This window comes from Sinocyclocheilus anshuiensis, unplaced genomic scaffold, assembly GCF_001515605.1.
Source record: "Sinocyclocheilus anshuiensis isolate Anshui unplaced genomic scaffold, SAMN03320099.WGS_v1.1 scaffold199, whole genome shotgun sequence".
Lineage (NCBI taxonomy): Eukaryota > Metazoa > Chordata > Actinopteri > Cypriniformes > Cyprinidae > Sinocyclocheilus > Sinocyclocheilus anshuiensis.
In genome coordinates, this window is record NW_015552582.1 from 32,073 (window position 1) to 55,194 (window position 23,122).

Below are 23,122 nucleotides of genomic sequence, written 5' to 3' on the forward strand. Positions count from 1 at the left end.
CCAATAAAAAAAATCATTTTCATATCCCTTTACACTTTCAGTACTACTCTTAAAAAAAAAAAAAAAACTCCATCCAAAAATTTCATCATAATAGGCGCTACTTTTAAGACTCAACCCAACTTTCTTAGTTATGGGTTCACCATGGCCCCTTACCCACCATGATTTTCACCCGCATTTAGGGCGGTCTGTTAAGTGGAGATAGTGCATTTTTCATATCTTCAATTCTTGATTGAATTACGTGCCTATCGAAATTGATCTCTGATAAAGTGATTTAGACTGTTCTGTTTAGTCCTGGAGGTCTATGTTCTTCAGACCTTCGGCCTCTGGAGTCTAGACATTAAATTAACAGTAGCCTAATGTCTTTGATTAGTAAATCTGTTGCGCTCCTCCCTCGCTCGCCTTCCTCTCTATCAGCGCACTTCAGTCACGCGTCGGTCAGTGAGCGCGCAACAGGTCTCTATCAGTCAAACTCAGAAGAGCGCAAGGATTTCTATCCCTATAGTCTATTCGTCTCTGCAACGTTAAGGATTTAAAAACAAAACAAAACGCACCTTAAAGAGGACAACTGTGCCGTATTATCGTGATGAGGAGTTAGAGTACTTCTGAATTTTGGTTTCATGCCGGGACGGTGCAGCGTAACGGACTATGGCAAAGACATCTTATGTGCTTTCTCTCGTCGACATCCTCTTTACTATCAACGTGGTTATAGGTATGACATAAACGTCTCTAAATATGCAAAATATACTCTAATATTAAATATTCAAATGCTCACATCATCATTTCCTTTCTTATCATAATAGGCAACTCAACTTAATTGGTGATTGATCACACTGTTGATGCTGCTGAGTTTCAGCTCGTAATGTTATCCGCATTGTAACAGCTTTATTAAAATATTTATTTGTGAAAACTACACCCGTAGACCTACTTGAAACAACTGTAGTTATGATTTTTCCCTTCTCACTTTGTCCGTTTATCTCTCTCTCTGTGTGTGTGTGTGTGTATATATATTTGTGTGTGTGTGTATATATATTTGTACATTTATATATATATATTTTTTTATACACACACACACACACACACACACACACACACACACACACACACACACACATATTATATATATATATATATATATATATATATACTGATTAATTTAAGGAGAAATAATTGTTAAAAAATTATACGATAAAATAGTATTATTAGCATTTTTGTTATTTGAATAAAAAGTATTTGTCGCATAATACATTTTATAATAGAAGCATACTCCAAAATACCTGGACAAACTATAACATTTGTATAGATTGTTATTGGCTGTCAGTTATGTACATATTTTATGTTGCATTTATGTAATTGTTAGTTATATCATTGCTTTATTGTTGTTGTTTTTCTAATGTTTTTTTGTGTTTGTGTGGGTAAAATTGTACTCTCTCTTAATATTACTATTTGTTACAGTTGTAGGTTAGACGATGTAAGTCATCATGTAGTTTTACATAATTTAATCAATATATTGTGAGCACATTTTGCAGTAGCATGTAAAGGTTAGTATATTATATTAATTGAAAACAGTTAGGTATTGTCGCTGTGCTGTTGCTTATGAAAGCTTTAGTATCCAGAGCTTAAATTTATAAACCAAATTTAAAAGTTTGATTTGATAAATTTAACATAAATGTATAGTAGAGAGCTGTTTCAGTATAAAATTCCAAAATGTAGCCTATTTGTTGATTGATTTTGAATTTCAACATGGTATTCACAACTCTATGCTGTAACCATTATATAAAAACTGCATTAATCAATGTTATCTTTCCAATCTGTTCCACCACTGCTAAAATGAAACTTATTCAAATTAAAAGTATAGTTTCAAGATTTCAGAGAGATGTTTGCTTTTAGAAGTTAAAAATAAACCTCCTATTCTTTCTTGCCCTTATCTTGTAATTCCCTCAGTTCACTCTTATTCATCAGATACAATCAAGCCCTCGCCACCATTGTTGTTTCAAATGCTTTCAGTGCCTGGCAATTTAAATGTTAAAACAAACAGTTGAATAAGTTAGTCTCCATGGAGTGCATGTGTTTTAGCATGATTGTGTGTGCCCATAAGTGTGTGTGTGTTCCCATAGTTCCTCTGGAGCAGGAATCCCACCTCAGGCTGTGGAGCACGGGGCCATTTATCCCGGCCCCGGCCCATCTGCCCAGGCTTCCTGTTTTGACACATCCAGGCCTCCGTGCTGCTTTTGCAGCTCCAGTGGAAAAATATCCCAGGGTCCCACATCGCACTGCTCCACAATGCACTGTGCCATTCTGTGCTATACACGTCTGCATCCCTTATATATCCAGTGTAAAACCAGGCCAGGCTATGGACAAGCATTCATGGTCCCACCACTCTTGTGCTTTCCCAGTAGACTGTGTGAATCCATGCTCATGCAAAGAGACAAATAGTAGTTTGACCGTTTGTTTGAGTGGTAGAGCAGCACAGTCTTTCTTTTAACTGCGCATACCTTTTTTGAACATAAATTGTTGTGGTTTGTTGATCATGCAGTAGAGTATATAACCTGAAGGTTGAGCTAAAGCTGTAGAAATGGCGACACACAGTCTCTTTACATGTGTGGCAAATGCACTTGCATATATATTAAAAAAGAAAAGGGAGCTGCTTTCAGATGAAGTTGGAGATAAAGTGAAGTTTAGGATTGAACTAAAGTATTCTGGGCTTAAAGTTAACCATGTTAGGGAGATCATGGGAAAGGTGCATGTTGTACCTCTTTAAGCTTATTTTGTCTTGAGGTTGATTTGATGTATTACAGCCATATTTGCAGTGGTTTATTACGCTGAAGATGGCGGTCCTACTGTCTAGTGTTTAGTTTTAATGTGAAATATTGCGATATGTTGTGTAGATTCAAATGTACAATGGATGTTTTGTGCCTTTCTTGGTTTAAGTTGGTTTATTTTTACAAGATAAAAAGCAGGAATCTTATAACATATGTTTCTTTATTTTATTTTATAAGATTATTTTTCATCTAAAATACAAACAAAAATTGTAACACTATTTTAAAGTGACATAATTACACTAGTTACACATACTCACTTTAGTAATAACAGTTAATTATGCATAATTAGCATACATATGCATAAATAGGCAACTAACTTTAAACCTAAACATAACCATATGTACATGTAGTTAATTAATATTACTCAGTACTTCCCGGAAAAAAATTGCCGAATGAAAAAAAAAAACAGTTTCAACCAGAAATAAGTTATTTGCACTTGTAATAAATGGCACATATGAAATTGATCTAAAGCCAAAATAAGAGTTAAGTCCTCATTAAAATCACTCAGTGAGTATTCATGTCAATATCAACAGCTTTTCTGATCAAAACCTTCTGGGTGTTTTTTTTTTCTTTTTCTTGCAGGGATAGAGCTCAGGTTTGTGCCTGATCCTCCAACCTTAAACATCACTGAGAAGACTCTCAAAATCAATGCTTCAGATACACTGGAGATCACGTGCAGGTAAGCTTTGCTTCTGAAGAAGAGCAGTTCTGTCTTCAAATGTACATTCATTTTCATTCTGAAGCTACTTTTCATCAGAAGGGTGCTGTCTTTGTTACAGATTTAATTTTTATGGTAAAAACAGAAAGTAAACAATGTCAGCTAAACGTTGTCAGTTTACTCTGCTGACTGTCTTTTCAACCTGTTACACAGGGGGCGTCAGATCCTGGAATGGTCTACGCCTCACAACCGAACCCATTCTGAAACCCGGCTCATCAAAACAGACTGTAGTGGCAATGGACTGTTCTGTAGCACTTTAACGCTCTCCAAAGCAGTAGCCAATGAGACTGGAGAGTATCGCTGCTTCTATAAAAACCTGCCTATAGAGGATGGAAAGACTTCTATTTCTGTGTATGTCTTCATACAAGGTATGATTTTCGAGTGTAATTTTGTTTTCAACAAATAGATGAACACGTTTTTCATAACTTTCTAACCCTGTCTCCCACTATCTTCCGAAGAAAGTGGGAGCGAGAGTTGGAATGTTACAAAAATGTGTTCATTGCATACTTCCTCTGTTATCCTTCGGGATAACCTCTTGACATCTTCAAACTTTATAACCTCTTCATTCTGGTGGAGCCACCACATTTTACTTCCCTTTTCAACCATAGCTGTAAACTCCTGCCTTGTCCAGACAGACAAAATAAAGGAAATGGGTTGTTTTAAGTGTGATTTGAAGTGTGAACTTACTTTATTCCATACCTATGAAACTTGACTATCTAATATAACAATTTGTAAGTACTGTCATATCTCTCATGTAATTTGAATAGTGTATTTAGTGAAGAGTTAAGTCAAATTATACAATACATGCCTATGTTTTTAGATTGCCATACACCATTTGTACGAATGGCTCAAGATTATGATGTGGTGTTCATTCGGGAGGGAGAACAGGTGGTCATTCCCTGTCTGGTATCTGTGGAGAACTTAAACGTCACACTGTACACAGTGAGTGTTTATAAATTCACATATTCTCCTGCCCTATTTGGTAACCTGCAAATGTTACCTTCTATTTCTAAGAAGCTATTTCTATTTGATCTAAACTATATTTTTGACGTAAATAAAACCAATTAGTTTAGATGTTGTTATGCTGTTTGCATAACTTTGAGTGAGTTCTCTGCATCAGCAAACTACACTACTGTTCAATTTCTTTGTTTTTGAAAGAAGTCCCTTATGTCTCACTAAGGCTGCATTTATTTTATGACAAAAAAAAATTGAACAGAAATATTGTGAAATAATATTACAATTTTAATTACCACTTTTCTATTTGAATATATTTTAAAATGTAATTTATTCCTGTGATGGCAAAGCTGAATTTTCAGTTACTCCAGTCTTCAGTGTCACATGATTCTTCAGAAATCATTCTAATATGCTGATTTGCTGCTCAAGAAACATTTCTTCTTCTTATTATTATTATTAATGTTGAAAATAGTTGTGCTGCTTAATATTTTTGTGGAAATTGTAATAAACTTTTTTTAGGATTCTTTGATTTAGAGAAATCATTTGTAACATTTTAAATGTCTTTACTTTCCTTTTTGATCAATTGAATTCATCCTTACTGAATAAAAGTATTAGTTTCTTTCAAAAAAATACTAGTGGACATTATGTATTTAGTTTTTCTGTTGACTACATATCTGTAATAAATGTGACTATATGAAAAGATGTGACTATAAAGTATTAAACTAATATTTTAACGTTTACTCGTCAAGATCCCTGTGTTGTGTTGTGTTGTGATTCGCCGCTGATGATATGATGTGAACAATGTGTTTATGGTGTTTGCCTTCAACAGAAGTATCCAGTAAAAGAACTGGCCACTGATGGGAAAGACGTCATCTGGGATAGCAAGAGGGGCTTCATCCTGCCTAGTCATGTGGTCAGCTATGCTGGGGTGGTCTACTGCCAAACCATTATTCGAAATGAGACCTATCAGTCCTCACCTTACATTGTGGCTGTCGTAGGTAAGCAAAAAAAAAAAAAAAGACAAAAAGTTTATTTGGAAATGTGAATGTTGAATGCATGAAGTTCTGTAATTAAGAAATATGATATGACCATGTTTTGTGCATCTGACTTATTATTTATTTCAGTTTTGCAAGCATGTCAGAAATGATAAAACTGTTGAGGAGGCAAGATTGCATTTTTTGAGACTGTAGAACAATCTGGTGTGAGATCAGCTGCCCTGGTCTCAAGAGAACAATGCTCCACCCGGCACGTCCCTTACTCCCCTTCCCTCTTCCGCAGGATACAAGATCCATGACCTCACCCTGAGTCCAGCTCATGAGAGGCTAACGGTAGGGGAGAGGCTAATGCTAAACTGCACCGCTCACACCGAACTCAATGTGGGAATTGACTTTCAGTGGACCTTTCCTCATGAGAAGGTCAGTAACTTGTTCAGAAAAGTTTAGTATAAGTTAACCTCAATATTCAGCATTTGTGACATAATTACCACAGAAAAAAAAAAAAAAACTGTACTAGCCCCTGGAGTTATTTTTTTTACTTGTCTCCTTCCAGTCCGGTGATGAAAAACAGCCAAAAACACAGTCTAAACAAAAGCTGTCTGTTACGTCTTTATTTGATAGCAGGTGTGTGACAGCTTGCTTCTGTTGATGTATGAACCATAAATGGTGTTAAATAACTAGATCTTCACCTATATAAATATTATTACAATTTAATAATAATTTTATTTTACATTATTTTCTGTTTTCTTATATTTTAAAATATAATTAATTCATGTTGTGGCAAAGCTGAATTTTCAGCATCATTACTCCAGTCTTCAGTGTCACATGATCTTTCAGAAATCACTCTAATATGCTGATTTAGTGCTAAGAAACATTTCTTATTGTTATCATCAATGTTGAAAACAGTTTAAAATCTTTGTGAAAAATGTAATACATTTGTCAGGATTTTTTTATTAAAAATGTTCAAAAGATCACAGATATATATATATTATTTTATTATTTTAATGGAATACATTTCTAAATTGTAATATTTTCTAATATTTATGTGGTAAGTTACATTTTGTAATACATGCATAACTTGTATTGACCCCAGAACATTCCTTTCTAATTTATCATCAGCTAATCTTTTCTGTGTCGATATCTGGCTGCTTAGCTATGCTGACATTTATGTTTTACTTGAGACACTTCAATCATAAACTCAGTTTGATACGTTTCATATTTTTACAATTTCATTTGATTTTATCATTTGATTCAGTCCAGTCCAGTCCGGCTGATTTTGTTGGATTGCAGTTCCATAAAGAACATTGTGCATTTCTCAAGCTGGTTTTAAACCATCTGTCTCCTCTTGCAGAGAGGCATCAACAGCTCAATACCAAGGTCACGCTATGAGACCAAATCATACAAGAAGAAGCTATGGAACTCCTTAGAACTGTCCAATACTCTCGTTGTAGAGAATGTGACCGTAAATGACACAGGAGAGTACATCTGCACAGCCTCTAGTGGTCAGATGCAGAAGATTGCCCGAGCAGCCCTCATCGTCTATGGTATGTGCTTTTTTGTCATCAACTTAAACAAAATAGAGCATTATATAATTGAAAACATCTACATTTCAGTGTGCTGGCACATCTAAGCCAGTTATAAGCTGCTTGCATAGGTAGCATAAAGTCCATATGTTTCACAATACAAATAATACAATAATACACAAATTATGTATTGTGCTAATCAGTGTTGGGGGTAACTCATTACAAGTAATGCGAGTTACGTAATCAGATTACTTTTTTCAAGTAACTAGTAAAGTAACGCATTACTTATAGCGCTCAATGATCAGATGTTGCAGACTGTGGAGGCAACTGCTGGCCAAGAAGAGGCAAAAATCCTGGTTAAATATTATGCTTATCCAGAGCCCTCTGTCAAGTGGTATGTGATTAGTGTAAATAGAGTGTGACTTATATTATATTATATTATATTATATTATATTATTTAATGTGTCTATAAAGAGTAGATTAGGATTCTGTGCAAGTCAGACTGAACTTGCATGAAGTTTTTTTTCACCCTTGTCCATCCAGGTATAAGAATGATCAGCTGATAGTGTGGAAGGATGAGTACAGGATGAAGCCCAACAGAGGATCTCTCACAATATATGGTGTTACAGAGAAGGATGCTGGGAATTACACTGTTGTCATGACAAATAAGATTACCAAGGAGGAGCAGAGAAGAACATTTCAACTGTTGGTTAATGGTAGTGAATCTCTTCTCTTCTCTTCTCTTCTCTTCTCTTCTCTTCTCTTCTCTTCTCTTCTCTCTTCTGTATTAGTCTGTTAACTTGTGTGTTTATATGTACAGTTCACCCTAAGATCTTTGAGAAGGAAGTGCCGTTGGATCGAGATGTTCACATGTACGGCAGTAGCCCTACACTCAGATGCACAGCTAGCGGAGGATCCAGCCCTGTCACAATACATTTGACTGTTAACTTGTGTGTTTATATATACAGTTCACCCTAAGATCTTTGAGAAAGAAGTGCCGTTGGACCGAGATGTTCATATGTATGGCAGTAGCCCTACACTCAGATGCACATCTAGCGGAGGATCCAGCCCTGTCACAATACAATGGGAGTGGATGCCGAGAGAGGACTGCCCAGTCAGATTTCTGTAAGTCATGTGTCACATGGTTTAATGCTATGTTCTTGTTTTGCTTCAAATATAACCTGTCTAATACAGCCAAGACTGTTAAAAATAGAAACTTAATGTCGGATAAATGTGTCATTCATGCGGTAACATCTTGAACTAGTTTTATTCAAGTAAATTTATTAAAAATATTAATTAGTATAACTCAATTATCCTGATATAATTAGGATAGGAAAGTTAAAGTTATGTGAAGATATCGATTGCACATGCCACATTTTACAGTTTATACACACATATGCAATTTTTTTGTTAGCGTTTTACCAACATATTATTTTTGCTTCAGTGCAAGGTGCTCATTTTCTCTTTAATCATACTATATTATACGTACTGTACTATTATCGTACTATATTATGAAAAGAAAAAAAATCTAACATCATAGGTGTGACAGTGTACTTAGTGTACTGTACACCAGTATACCCAAACATATGTAGAAGTATGTTTCTTGTTCTCTCTATTTATCTGCATTTGGATTAAATGTAATGAAAATGCTAAAACGTATATATCACAGTAAAAACAGAATTTCCTCATGAGCAAAACCTTTCAAAATTATACTCCCTAAATGCCAACATTTAAAAAGAAACCTAAAAATTAAATATTCTTCCTGTATTTGTATGGGGAAGTCAGTTACTGTTTTGCTTAAGTTGATGATAATATCATTAGTTATTGTTTTTGCTGACACAAAACGCACCGAATGAGAATGTTTGCATGTCCTTGTTTGCTCAATGCTTTGGCATTTTTGTGTGATTGGATTTTCTATTCATTCCAAGAGAATACATATCAGAACTGTGCTTGCATATTTGTTCCCGGTGTTCAAGTGTGTCCCACAGTGCAATTCATTAGCATATTGTGCTCTAAATGGGCATTCATCCTGAAACAACTATTGTGATTGGGCCAGCCAGTATGACTTGCTGCTTTGGTTAGGGAGATCTGTTATGCTAAGAAATCAGCTCCTATGAGTTTTGGTTGAATTGTGACTTTGATTGGCAGCCTGCATTCACAGAACATCACTTCCAACGATGTTGTGATCATGTAATGAGTGTTCAGGGCCAGGCATCACGCGAGCCTTATCTTCAGATTGCACCCTCACCTACTTCCGTAGTCCTCATCACAACTTCCTGTTGTTCTAAAAGCAGACACATTCAAATCCCGTGTCCTTGATCAAACATGAAAATAACACAATGTCTGTCACTGCGTCCTACTAACAAGAGTTCACCCTCATCCTCACCTTTCATTACAGCTTTTATGTGTCCTATTTTTGTGTTTGTCTTTTTTTCATCTCTTTTTCCTTTTTCCGCTCTTTCTCTGTCTCGTCTCCGCTGACCTACATGAGGTGCTGATGTCTAACCCAAGTCTAAATCTGTAAATCTGATGTCTGTTTATTGACATTTATATTCATTCCCATTGCTCATAATTATGGCAGACAGAGGTGTAAAGAGTACCTGAAAACCCTGTCTGTGAAACCAGGCCTTAAAGTATCTGATTTTAACAGTACATAAGCATTTTACTTATATTAAATATAGGCTCAAAGATGCACTAATCAAAGAGACTTGCCAGTGAAAAACTGTAATGTTGTGGAGAATCTGGGGAAAACAGGCAGAGGCAAGAATCTATGTGCAGGTATTTAATGGAAAAACTAGAACAAACAATAAACCAAAAACCACAGGGAACAACGAACAGAATGACAGGCAAACAGACAAACATTACATTCAACAACTCACAAGAATCTAAAGAAACACTAGGGCTATACATATATACAAAGGGGGCTAACAAGCTTAACAAGATAACAAGAAACACCTGGGGAGACTAATCAAGGAGAACCAATGAACAAATGGACTACAATCTGACTACAAACGGATTCCACGGACACCACGGGAGACAGGAAGTGACATAAAAGTCCAAGACAAGGCACAGAGAACATGGAACAAAAACAAGAAAGAGAAGATTTGTGAGGAGAGCAATCATGTTTATTTTATAAAACCAAAATAAAACTGAACAACTGAATAAATTTTTGCAAAATTGCAAAAAAAATAAAAAAATAAAATAAATGATATATATATATATATAATAAATACAAACAAAACAAAAACAATATCCTTCAAAAGGTTTTCTTCAGTATAACGGATACATAAAATAATGTTAAGTAAAATTAAAAAGTCAAAGCCTTCTTGCACTGGATGTGCTGGTTTCGGCCTCACTGCCGGCTGCAGTCATGTCCTCATCTCATATATAAAACTCCTGTGATTCACAACTACTTGCTAAGGAACGTAGCCTACGTAAAGTAGCCTTGTTGACAAGTTTGGGTGAGTAAGGGCAAAACACACAAGATATAGTACTTTCAGTGCATTGTAGTTGGCGATGTCACTTCTTAGCAGAAATAAACTGCTGCAGAAAAAGTTAGGTGCCATGCCAAATGTAATGTGTAATTGCAACGCTCATTACAAATGTAATGGAGTAAAGAGTACAGATACTTATTAAAAAATGTAGTGAAGTAGAGAGTAAAAGTTGCTAATATCTTTGATACTCAGTAAAACTACAGAGTATCCAAAAAGATCAAGTACAGTAATTGATTACATTGACTCAAATACTTTACACCTCTGGTGGCAGAAGTGGAATTAGAGAGGAACAGAGTCAGTTATGGGATAGTCTAAATTTAGACCGTTAATAATAGGTGCATTGTTGTTGTTGATTCAGTTTGGCGTTTTCTGTTCCTGTTGGAGATATGTAGCTAGATAGAGGTGTTTATTTCTGTCTGCACGTTCTCATTTGAGATATGGATCCTCATGTCTTTGTTAAATGTGAATATATAAAATGCTAATATATATATATATATATAGAGAGAGAGAGAGAGAGAGAGAGAGAGATAACAATACTGATGGTACAATATTTGTAGTATAATAATAATAATAGTTATTACTGCAACAATATAATATAAAAATAATGCATTCATTTAAAAAAAAATTTTGACAGCATAAAAACTGGTATATCATATTATTCTATGTTATTCACAGACCTAAGTCAGACCAAAGTGTGGTGAAGTGTGACAAGTGGAGGGAGATATCAAACAACACAGGGAAGAATCCCATCATCAGCCCCACATCTGTCATTGATCGCTCTCTTAAGGTAAACATCAATTCCAGTACTGTGCTGTGTTTAGAACATGCAAAAAATTATTTCCAAACATAAAATATACTCAGAATAGGATTCAAAATCTGGTTATAAACCTTAAACAAAGAAATGTTAGGATGTACTGTAAAATAAATAAGATTATGCACTATTTTTAGGTCACTAATCAAATAAGTGAATGTACAATATGAAGTGCTTTGTGCAGATGGTCATATGTTTTTGCTTCCATTGAAGCTCAACATACTCTGTGGATCATCATCACAAATGATGCTGGAGAACATGATCCTCAGATTTTAAACAAACTTGTTGAGTTCATGAGTGTCACTGTCATTAAAGTGAAAGAGGGACAAACCAAATACGAAGACAATTTGAAATTCACATACATTTTCAGTTCAACTATTTACTAAAATTTGTAATCAAAATGCAAAATTTTCACTATAGGTCTGAGACTTTTGGACCCCATTGTATTATTGGTTAATCTTGGTAAATCTGACTATAATTATATTTTTAAAATCATCCTCTGCCTCTGATGTCATTTTGATTATCTGATTGTTCTCCAATAGACTATCAGCACACTGAAGATCCAGAAAGCAGTTGATCATGCCCTCTACAGGTGCATTGCCTCCAATAAGATGGGAGTAGAAGAGCGGGTCATTGTGTTTCAAGTATCTCGTGAGTGCCTCCAAACCCTGACACAGTCTCCACTCTACAGCCCAACTTAAACTATTGAAATCGAATTTTAAGCAGTGGATAAATCTAAACTTTCGATGTTTGTCTTTCTCACAGGCTTCCTCAACCTAAGCATCCTCCCCTCCAGCAGCCCTATTGAGGGAGAGGATGTGGTAATGCGCTGTGTAGCTGATCAACTGTTGTACTCTAACATGTGTTGGTATCGGGTAACAAGCGCAGCCAACCCTGATGCCTCTCCAGCAGCCGTGCCCTGTGATACCCTTACCCTTTCACCTCTCCACCAGACCAATGTCACCATATCAGGCCTGCAGGGCACCAATGCAACACTGGACCTGCCCATACCAAATGCCACATTGATGGACCAAGGCCTGTATGCTTGCCAAGTAGAGAACGTGGGCACCAGTGAGAGAACCTGCTTACTTCACAACCTCAGAATCAGAGGTTAGTCGATAGCTTTATATTTTCAGGAAACTTGTTTTCGAAAGTGAAGTGATGTGTAGGGGAGCAGTTGGGGGTTCGGTGACTTGCTCAAGGGTCTCACCTCAGTCGTGGTATTGAGGGTGGAAGAGAGCTCTGTACATTCACTCCCTCACCTACAATCCCTGCCGGTACCGAGACTCGAACCCGTGACCTTTGGTTTACAAGTCTGACTCTAACCATTAGGCCACGACTGCACCAAAGGATCCAGCCTTCCCCGTTGCTCAAAGGCAAAGGGATGTCAGGAAACTTGTTTGTAATTTTATTTGTTGGTGACGCTAGTGGTGCAGAAATCGCACACTTAATGGACTATATTTAGTTCCATTACTCAATTTGCTTAAGTTCAGATGGGATATATTGCAGAAATCATGCACAAGCTTGAATGTTCATCACAGATTAGTTTATATCTTTCTGCAGCTCTTGAGATGTCAAGAATTGTGACCAATCTGACTGCCCAGAGAGTAAATGTGAGTGACTCTACCACTCTAGTGTGTGAAGTGTCCGGCACACCAACCCCTACTGTAGTTTGGACTAAAGACAACCAGACTGTCACGGAGGGATCAGGTGAGCAAAATAAAACTATCTATAAAATGACAAAATTCCAGCCTTAGGGCTGGAAATGAATACATTATGTGACTTTTGCGTCTTTTTTCAAAACTAGCTGAAAATGGCAGAGCCAATATGCAGATTTTGGATAGCCATAGTTGACAGATTTCACAGAAAATCATGTTGCGTATAATAATGGCCACAGACTCTGATTTTCTACCTCCAGACTATGAATCAATTCACACAGAGGATATCAATCATGTTTGATATTTTGGGATGATTTTAGACTGCATATTGTTTTCATTTGTTATGTGTCTATTACTAATGAGGCACATGTTTTCTACATGAGTTTGTTGGTAGTAGTGTGTGATTCTCAGTTGAGTAGTGTGTGATGATAGTGTGTTTGAAATGATAGTGTGTCTGCAACCATTTAGAAAGTGTATAATGCTTAGTGTTTTAAAATCTGCTCCGATTAAAAAAAGTAATGTAATGTATTCCATCCTTAAATTTTCTGCTGAACTCTGAACTCAACTCTTTTTGTTTGACCACAATTCTCAGTCTTGAGAAAACAATTCATTTATTCATTTATTGTTTAGTTATGCTGAATCTCAAAGTAAAATCAGTTTAGTTCTGGGTTCCAGCAGTGGAAACAAAACCAGTGATGTCAATATAGTCTTACAGTGCTGCTGTTACTGCATGCCACACAAATATTAATTAACTTTGGCAAAGTTGTAATAGGCAATTGTTACTTTAAGAATCTATGTCTACCTGATCTGGCCCTTAAAATTAATTATTTATTGATATTAAATTATATTTGTTGACTTGAGTAAAACCAGTTAATTTAGATGTTATGAAAAGCACATTAGGTAGGCTACCTGACAAAGCATTTTTACAGTGACAGTAATGCTCACGCTTTTCTGTTGTAAGGTGTGATTCTGAAACAGTCAAATCGTGTCTTAACCATCCAACGGGTGAAAAAAGAGGACAGTGGTCTTTACATGTGTACGGCCTGTAACCAGCAGGGCTGTGACTCTCATGAGGCTCGTATTACTGTAGAAGGTGAGTGTGTAAACAAAGCTTTGCTTGATTTTTTTATTTTATTTTATTGGTTTGTAGAATTAAAGAAAGGGTAGTAAGGACATAAAAAAAAATGTGGTAACACTTTCTATGAAGCCCATATTTATAATACATTATAAGGGTATACTTAAGGCATTATAATGAATGCATAATGCATTATAAAAAAACTTATAATATGTTATATCAACTCATGAATAATCATAACAACAGTTATAATACATCATAATACTTACGTATTTGTGGTTATAAGTTTAAGAGTATGATTATTTATAACACACAATGAACACCATATTAAATCTACTTCATTTACAGTATAATGGACTGTATCATATCTTGACATTGTTTAATTTAAGATCTGCACAGTATCTTACTACAGCTTGTGAGTGGTTAGATGTTGAGTGTTATTTGAGTGTTTCCTGTGGAGCTAATGTTAATTAATTGATGTGAGCTTAATACTCCAACTGAAAAAAATGCAATGTTTTATATGGTTACATTTTATTTTGATGGTCCCCTTAATCAATCGACTATAAGCAACTTTGCAACTACATGCCAACTAACTCTCATTAGAGTATTAGTATGCTCAAGAATGGTAGAACCTAGTATGGTAGAATAAGTTGACGTACTTGCAAAGACACTTATAGTCAGTTTATCTGTTGGTTGACCATCAAAATAAAGTGTTAGCAAATATTTACAGTAGCAGACATACTAATACTCTAATGACCGCTAGTTGATATGTAGTTGCAGAGTCACTTATCAACAGCTGTTTAAAGGGTACCATCAAAATAATCAAACTGATATTACAATAAAAATAGTTCAAAGCAAATGTGTCATATTACACATTCATCTGATCTGATATCTGATCTTATGGCTGTTTGAGAGAAAAAAAATGTATTATAAATACGGGCTTCATAGAAAGTGTTACCAAATTTTTTTCTGTGAAGTTATGCAATACATTAATATAATTTGTTTTTGAAAAAAATTCTCTTATGCTTTCCAACGCTTCATTTATTTGATCAAAACAATACAGTAAAAACAGTAATATCGTGAAATACTATTACAATTAAAAATAACTGTTTTCTATTTTAATATATTTTCAAATGTAATTTATTCCTGTGATTGCAAATCTGAATTTTCAGCAGCAATTACTCCAGTCTTCAGTGTCATATGATCCTTCACAAATCATTCTAATATGCTGATTTGGTGCTCAAGGAACATTATTATCAATGTTGAAAACAAAAGAACAGCATTTATTTAAAATAGAAATATTTTGTAAATGTCTTTACTGTCACTTTTGATAAATTTAATGTGCCTTTGCTCACTATTAATTTCTAAAAAAATAAAAATAAAAAAAATAACTACTGACCCCATTTGAATGGTACTGAACTTTTGAATGATAGTCTGATACCAAAAGATGGCAGGTAGATTCATAGTAGATTGTCAGTTATGAATCGACATGTAAAACATCACGTAGTAGCCACACCTTTAAAGACCCCATTTTAAGAAGAGACATTCTCTGAACATGTCATGGTTGTGAGGCGAGCTCAGTCTTCCACTGACTTTTATCCTCATTGAGATTTTGTTGTAATCAAGGCCTTGTGGCAATAATAGCTCTCTTTTTAGTCTGTCAGGAAGGGGGCTCTGTTAGTGTACATCCTTTAGGGAGTGCTAAAAGAAAACAACGCAAAATCCCAGAACAACCCTCTATATCACTCTCTGTCACACACATTTTTCCCAGTGACTTACATCTTTGTATGGTTCCGCCTCTTTCCTCACACACATAAAGGACAGAGAGTGCAAAGGCGCACAAATAACAGAGACATACTCATTGTGTACGTGACTCGTTTTTCTGCATCACTGTTTCTTGTTGTCACTGCAAAGGCGACTGTCAGGCGACAGTCGCATTCACTAACAAACCTGTTCCTACAAAGAGAAAGAAAAAGTAAAAAATAGGAAGAGAGAGAAATAAACTAAATCATGTAGTGATCCACTGAGCAGTTGCATGTTTTATTATAGAAAAGAGAACTTGGTACTTTTCATTTAATGTGAATCGGTTCCTGCTGGTTGACTTTGGCTTCATGTTGCTGTTCACTCTTCACGCTTATTTTGATTGGATGAAATATCAGGTCAGCAGACAATTCACATTCCTTGCTCTTGTAGCCATCATAACACGCCCAGCAGCATACAAATATTTCCTGTAAACTAGGTTCTTCCAGGCAATTTGTGCCTCCCTTTGCTATTAATATAAAATGAAGAAGGATTTTTGCAGTTCCTCTCCAAAATTAAATATTTATCTGGTTAAATAGGACTTTAAATAGGATCTATCTATCCATCCATTCAGTTTTGGTTAAATCTTGTCTTTTTGTCATCTTTTTTGTGTGATTTCTGATTGATCATGTGACCCATTTCACAGGTGCAGAAGAAAAGATGAATGTGGAATTGATCATGCCTATCGGTGCCGTGGTCATCGCCATGTTCCTCTGGCTCCTCATCGTCTTTGTTATCCGTAACAGGAAGCGGGTAACATTCCATCTCTTTCCCTTTTCCTCGTTTGCTTCCCCTCTCTCATTTACACACACAGGCGCACACTCCACTCTCCTGACTGATCAGAACTGACTACCCGGACTTGGCGTACCTCATCTCTATTGTGGGCCCTAGTCCTGCTGTACCCCAGCCTTAATTCTGCCTCTGAGTATCATAGTGGCTTCCAGTAACTCATTAGTGGGCGTCTTTATAATGAGGGCTTGATTCTGGGAGACTCAAGCAGGACAAAGTTGGAGGTCTTGCTCTATGTTTGTCATTCAGTCATGCTCTTTCTCTCCTTTTGACTCTTATCCCATTTTGTCATACACTCAAGCTTTCCATCCTTTCTTCTTCTCTCTCTCACAGCCTAATGATGGAGATCTGAAAACTGGCTACCTGTCAATCATTCTGGACTCAGATGATATGCCAAAGGATGAGCACTGTGAGAGACTGACCTATGATGCAAACAAGTGGGAATTCCCACGTGATAGACTGAAGCTAGGTGAGACTTGGCTAAATGTGAGAAATAAAACAACAACAACAATAATAATAATAAAATAATTGTTAATTTAACCCCTAAATACTCAGGGGTTAAATTAACCAGGGACAATCTGGAATGGCTTTACAGTAATTTTGATTTAAAAAATAAACATTAAGTGCAAGAATTGTACCACTGGTACCACTGTAATAGTATGTAATATGACATTCATTCATTCATTCATTCATTCATTCATTCATTCATTTATTTATTTATTTACTAGGCTTCAGTGATATTTTTATATGTATCTATATTTATGTGTGTAGTATTTATTTATTTACCAGTCTTCAGTGATATTTTTATATTTATCTGTGTAATATTATTTATTTATTTAGCTAGATATTTGGGTATCTTTACATTTATATCTTTATTTATTTGTATATGTGTGTATTTAATTTAGAATGATAATTTTGTTATTTTTCTTTGCTTTCTAATATGAGCAAATATATGCATTTAGTACCATCATAACAGGGTGTCAAAATGTTATGGAACATATTATTCATCTTTTTTCTTCTTGGGGATGGAGAGCTGAGCATATCAAAACTTGCCTAGAATCACCATCAGATTTTAGGCTTCAGACAAGTCCCAATTTATCCTCTGCAAACAGCAAAAATATTTGTACAAAATGTTACTATAAATCTACATGCAAGTGTTCACAAATGTCTAATACTATGTTTTCCAGGAGAGCCGCTGGGCAGAGGGGCATTTGGCCAAGTTGTGGAGGCGACCGCATATGGTATTGAGAAGGCCACCACCTGTACTACAGTAGCAGTGAAGATGCTCAAGGGTATGAGGCATCTGTTCACTGGCCTTAAACTGACTTCACCTATCTTTCATATAACACAACTGACTGCAGCATTATCAATCTCCAACAGAGGGCGCTACCACCAGTGAGTATCGTGCTCTGATGTCTGAGCTGAAGATCCTCATCCATATCGGTCACCATCTCAATGTGGTTAACCTTCTAGGAGCTTGCACCAAACCAGGAGGTGAGTGTCCTTTTAAAACTATGACAGAAATTACTTCTGTAGTGCTTTCTGTGAAGTTTGCTGCAGGCATGTTCCATTCAGTAGAATGCGTGTGAATATTTATGGGTGACAAAATTCAGTCATAGCAAGAAATGTGTCAGAAATGCCACAAAGTGGTTGTGCATTGTTGAGAAGAACACAGTGTGCCCACATTAAAGGCCTTTCCTCTTCTTCCTCTCTCATGTTTCCTACTTCAGGACCCTTGATGGTGATTGTTGAGTACTGTAAACACGGTAACCTCTCGAGCTATTTAAAAAGCAAGCGAGGAGAGTACAGTCCCTACAAGGTAAATTCCATCATAACCTAGTGCTACTAGTAAAGTCAGGCTGTGATGTGGTTTTGAAGATCTCAGCTCCTCTTTTAACAATGTCCTCTGATGTGGTCAGATTGATTCAAGTGCCTTATGTAAGACATTGGGAAACAGCCAACAGTAAGGCCTTTAAATGTTGTTCAAGGTTGAAGGTGTTATGAAGTGTACCTGACATGTTGGCACTTCTTGACCCTGACAACAACATAAACTGATCCACGCGTGTTTTGTTTCTCAGAAGCGAATGTCACGGATGCTGTGCAGGAGGGAGGTACAGCAGGAAGAGGATTTGCATGAGGGGGATCTGGGTCTGGGAACCAGCACTCGGCTGGACATCTGCACCGGCACCGCTGTGTGCACCAGGATGGGAGAACAGACCTCCACGACCCAGCTGCAGCATGAACAAGGTACAGTATATTAGTCTGTTGGATACTCTGTACTGTCTCTGGACGAAGACAAAAATGGCACATTTAACAAAGTTATGGAAACTGAATCAAATGTTTAAATTTAGTTCATTCAGATGTTACCACATGAAGCATATATTTTAGGTCATGAAATACACTTGGGAAGTTGACATGTCTTGTGCTGTGTCAACTCCGTCTAAATGCTATACTCCATCTAAAACTTATTTAGATGAATAAATAAATAAACAAATAAACAGCATGATTATTTTATTATTGATACTAATTATTCAAATTATTAAGCAGCTTTAATGAGCTCATTATTTAAGAACCTACAGTATTTAAGAATTTGTCACATTGTAAATTAATAAATTAAACATTTGTATTTTTATAATAAAAACTGCAAAACATAAAATAAATAAATAGATAAATGAATAAACAAACAATATTATAATTTTATCAATAATAATAATTATTCGCAGTATTAGGCAGCTTTAATGACCTCATATTTGAGAAAATAGATGGAATATTTGTAAAAAAAAACAATTATTTGTCGCACTAAAAATGAATAAAAAGTTCAAATAAAATTAATTAAACCGCATAAGCTTTAATAAGCTCATATTATTTGAGAAAAAGATATAATATTTGTACTTTTAAATACTAATTTATCACACAGTAAATTAATAAAAAAAAAAAATATATGAATATAAAATATTTAAAAAATAAAATGAATGAATAAAACTAACAGTAAATGTTAACCTAAAATCTTCAAATTTAAAAAAAAATATATATATATTTATTGTGTCATCTGCTGATGTATAGAGAGTTCAGACTGGGATCACTTGACGATGGAGGATCTCATCAGCTATAGCTTCCAAGTGGCCAAAGGCATGGAGTTCCTAGCCTCTCGAAAGGTAAAACTGAAACACACCACCATGGTCTGCTTGTGTGTGTATACTGTGGTCATTAATATTTACAATTCATTCAAGATGATTGCTTCAGTCATAATGCTATTTTGTGTTTGTAGTGTATCCATCGGGACTTGGCAGCCAGAAACATCCTACTTTCTGAAAACAACGTGGTGAAGATATGTGACTTTGGGCTGGCCAGAGATGTTTATAAAGACCCTGATTACGTCCGCAAAGGAGATGTGAGGACTCTTACTACACACACAGACAACTTCATTTCAGTTGTTCAGCGAAAAAGACTAAGTTATGCTTGAGCATTTCCTCTCTATCATCACAGGCTCGTCTTCCTCTGAAGTGGATGGCTCCTGAGACCATCTTTGACCGCGTGTACACCACACAGAGTGATGTTTGGTCATTTGGTGTGCTGCTCTGGGAGATCTTCTCACTTGGTAACACAATATTGATATTAACATTATCAGTGAGCTCATTAGACAAGCATAAAACTACTTTAGTAGGGTGACGTGTTGATGGCCCATCTTCTTTGGTGCAGGTGCATCTCCATACCCAGGTGTGTGCATTGATGAGTCTTTCTGCAGGCGACTAAAGGAGGGAACCAGAATGAGAGCTCCAGACTATGCCACACCTGAGATGTAAATATACTTCACACTTTTAATATTGGTGTAAAATGAAAGGTCTCTGAAAGCAGGCAGTCATAGTGTTTCCAATGGAAAATGGGCAAAAGTAGTAGTACCTACAATTTTGTTTAATTTTGCTGGAAATATAGAAGTACTTTCATACTATTTCATACTGTTTATATAGCAGATGGACCCTATTCTTATTATTGAAATGAGAGATGTAGCAACTGACTGAAACCTGAAAATGTAATCAACCCCACCTCTTCCTTGTTAATGTGAAATTCTTCCAGATACCAGACCATGCTGGATTGCTGGCTTGATCGACCTAAAGACAGGCCGACCTTTACGCAGTTAGTTGAACATCTGGGCAATCTGCTACAAGCTAGCGCTCAACAGGTTAGACTTGACTCCAAGTATATGTTTTGTCTCATTCATGTGTTTAGTAATTGAGACATGGCTAAATAAATAAATATTTGTGTCTTGTTTGCCATTAAAAATATCTAAACATCTTTAAAACAAGATACATTTACTTGAGAAGTAAATTAATATAAGATATTAAGACTTTTTTTCATTTATATTCTGAATTATTATTTTCTTTGCTCCATTAGCAAATAGTTTTCTCCTGTTTTTCCAAACCTAAACCAGTGTTATTTTAGTATTATATAAATACTATTATATTATTTCTTAGTAATTAGAATTAGCTTTGTTTATATTTTCAGTTTTCATTTTATTTTTTGTGTTTTTGTCATTTTAATATATCAGTTTTTTGTATTTCTATTCACCTTTAATTTTCATTTTAGTTTTAGTAATTTAAGTACTCCAACTTATTTATTTCAGTTAGTTGCCAAGGCAACTTTTATCATTTTCATTTATAAAACTTTTTTTTAAGTTGTAATTTTAGTTAATTTCAGCTGTATTTCAGTTACCGAAAACGATTTTAAGTTTTAAACGTTTTTACTTAAAATTTTTTTGATCAAATGTAGTTAGATGTAAGATTCAAGATATATTCTCTTAGAAATATATCTTATACAATTTCACATCTCATGTAAATTTTTTTGTTGGTTAGATAGGATGGTTAGATTATTTTATTGGATGGTTTTAGTTTTTTTTTGATTGGAAAACAAGACAAAAATAGAAATAAAGAGACATTTTGCAGCATGTAATGAAACATTTGTCATGTGACAAAATTTTTATCTTTTAATTGAACTTTCATTTGTTACCTGTGTTTTAGGATGGAAAGGACTACATCCCATTGACAAACGGAGAGATGGAAGAGGAATCAGGGGCTCCTCACCTCAGTGTGACATCTAAAAGAGCATTCTATGCAGGCAACAAAGAGGCCCAGCTCCACTATGACAATGCTCCACCTCGGGGGTTAGTTACAGTAACTTATCTGTCTGGTGTTATTGTTGTTGTTGTTTTTGTGCAGTTGACTCAAAACGAATCAGATTTAATTTTATCCTTGCAAGCACTCATACTTATCCTCACCCCAGTCATCTGACTTTTGTTATGTCCACACAACATTGAAGATCTGACATTTGTGGATATAACATGCTTAACCTCTCCTTTGACAAACCAATGTAACAATGGTCCCACCCATGCATCTCCTGACAGGTTCCCACAGCAGATAGACAGTTGTGGTGTGCCAATAAATATGACTACTTTTGTGGACATTCCCCTGGAGCACACTGCTGTGATGGTAAATAAACTCTACAATACTACAACTAGGATCTTGTTATGATCCAAAAACACTTTCAGCAGAAATGACAAATTGAAACTGCAGTTAGAATAGATTATTTTGATTGGTGTAATTAAAAAAAGTCAAGTTGAATAAGTCAAATTAAATATATATATATATATATATATATATATAATTATAATTATTTTTTTTTTACTTAAAAAAACAAAACAAAAAAACAGCTGATTTAGATTATTGCATCCCAGAAGTATTTATAATGATTAAAATTGTTCTTTCTTTGTACAGAACGGTCACATGGACTGTGGAGTGGGCTTATCACATGAGCAAATGAAAGCTTTGGATCGGCAAGCGCAAAGGCCACTTAATTTCAGGTGACACGTTCATGCTGATCTCGGTAAAGCTACAATCCAAGACAATTCCAGCATAATATTAACATGTTGATGCTTTTATCCGCAGCCCACTACTGCGATGTAAGAGTAAGGAGTCTTTAGCTTCTGAATCGTCCAATCAGACCAGTGGCTATCAGTCCGGCTACCACTCTGATGATGCAGAAGCCCCCATATACGCCAACGAGGAGATGATCCTGAAGAGAGACATTCGGATGAAACCTCCACTGCCCAAGAGAAATGACAAGTTCGGCGCAGAGGTCCGTTATAGTGCGCCCCCAGTTTAACATCTATAGCGCGTCAAACAGTCCTCCTCTTTATGTTATTCAGAACTTTAATGTAGTAGCTCAGCCAAAAATGAACATTTCAGGTTCATAATTTACTCACCCTCAAGTTGTTCCAAACCTGTATGATTTTCTTTCTTCCTCTGAACATAAAAGAAGATACTTTGAAGAATGCTAACCAAACAGTTGACTGTAGCCATTGACTTCCATAGTATGGAAGAAAAAAAATACTACTATGGAAGTGGCTACCAGCAACTATTTGGTTACCAGCATTCTTCAAAATATCCTCATTTGTGTTCAGCCGAAGATAGAAATGAATACAGGTTTGGAACA

General features: G+C 35.7%; 1 protein-coding gene across 1 annotated transcript; it reads left to right on the forward strand.

Moving 5' to 3' along the window:
• Positions 1-444: 444 nt before the first annotated feature.
• kdr (kinase insert domain receptor (a type III receptor tyrosine kinase)) lies at positions 445-22,900 on the forward strand. The gene is made up of 30 exons (XM_016456268.1): positions 445-709; positions 3,402-3,498; positions 3,691-3,905; positions 4,358-4,479; positions 5,321-5,489; positions 5,770-5,906; positions 6,838-7,034; positions 7,284-7,403; positions 7,553-7,725; positions 7,978-8,134; positions 11,179-11,290; positions 11,857-11,965; positions 12,080-12,424; positions 12,878-13,024; positions 13,934-14,065; positions 16,494-16,600; positions 16,970-17,105; positions 17,824-17,928; positions 18,017-18,130; positions 18,367-18,455; positions 18,715-18,883; positions 19,700-19,791; positions 19,905-20,027; positions 20,123-20,234; positions 20,336-20,435; positions 20,711-20,816; positions 21,652-21,794; positions 22,035-22,119; positions 22,405-22,490; positions 22,576-22,900. Exons 1-30 carry the CDS (start codon positions 646-648, stop codon positions 22,790-22,792), a joined length of 4,080 nt encoding a protein of 1,359 aa, XP_016311754.1. The 5' UTR covers positions 445-645; the 3' UTR covers positions 22,793-22,900.
• The last annotated feature ends 222 nt before the right edge of the window (positions 22,901-23,122 follow it).

Excerpts from the sequence above, each read along its gene's own strand:
- kdr (XM_016456268.1), top strand. The coding sequence starts at position 646 with ATGGCAAAGACATCTTATGTGCTTTCTCTCGTCGACATCCTCTTTACT. Across the intron at positions 13,025-13,933 it reads GACTGTCACGGAGGGATCAG|GTGTGATTCTGAAACAGTCA; the intron begins GTGAGCAAAATA and ends TTCTGTTGTAAG. Across the intron at positions 20,817-21,651 it reads TACAAGCTAGCGCTCAACAG|GATGGAAAGGACTACATCCC; the intron begins GTTAGACTTGAC and ends CCTGTGTTTTAG.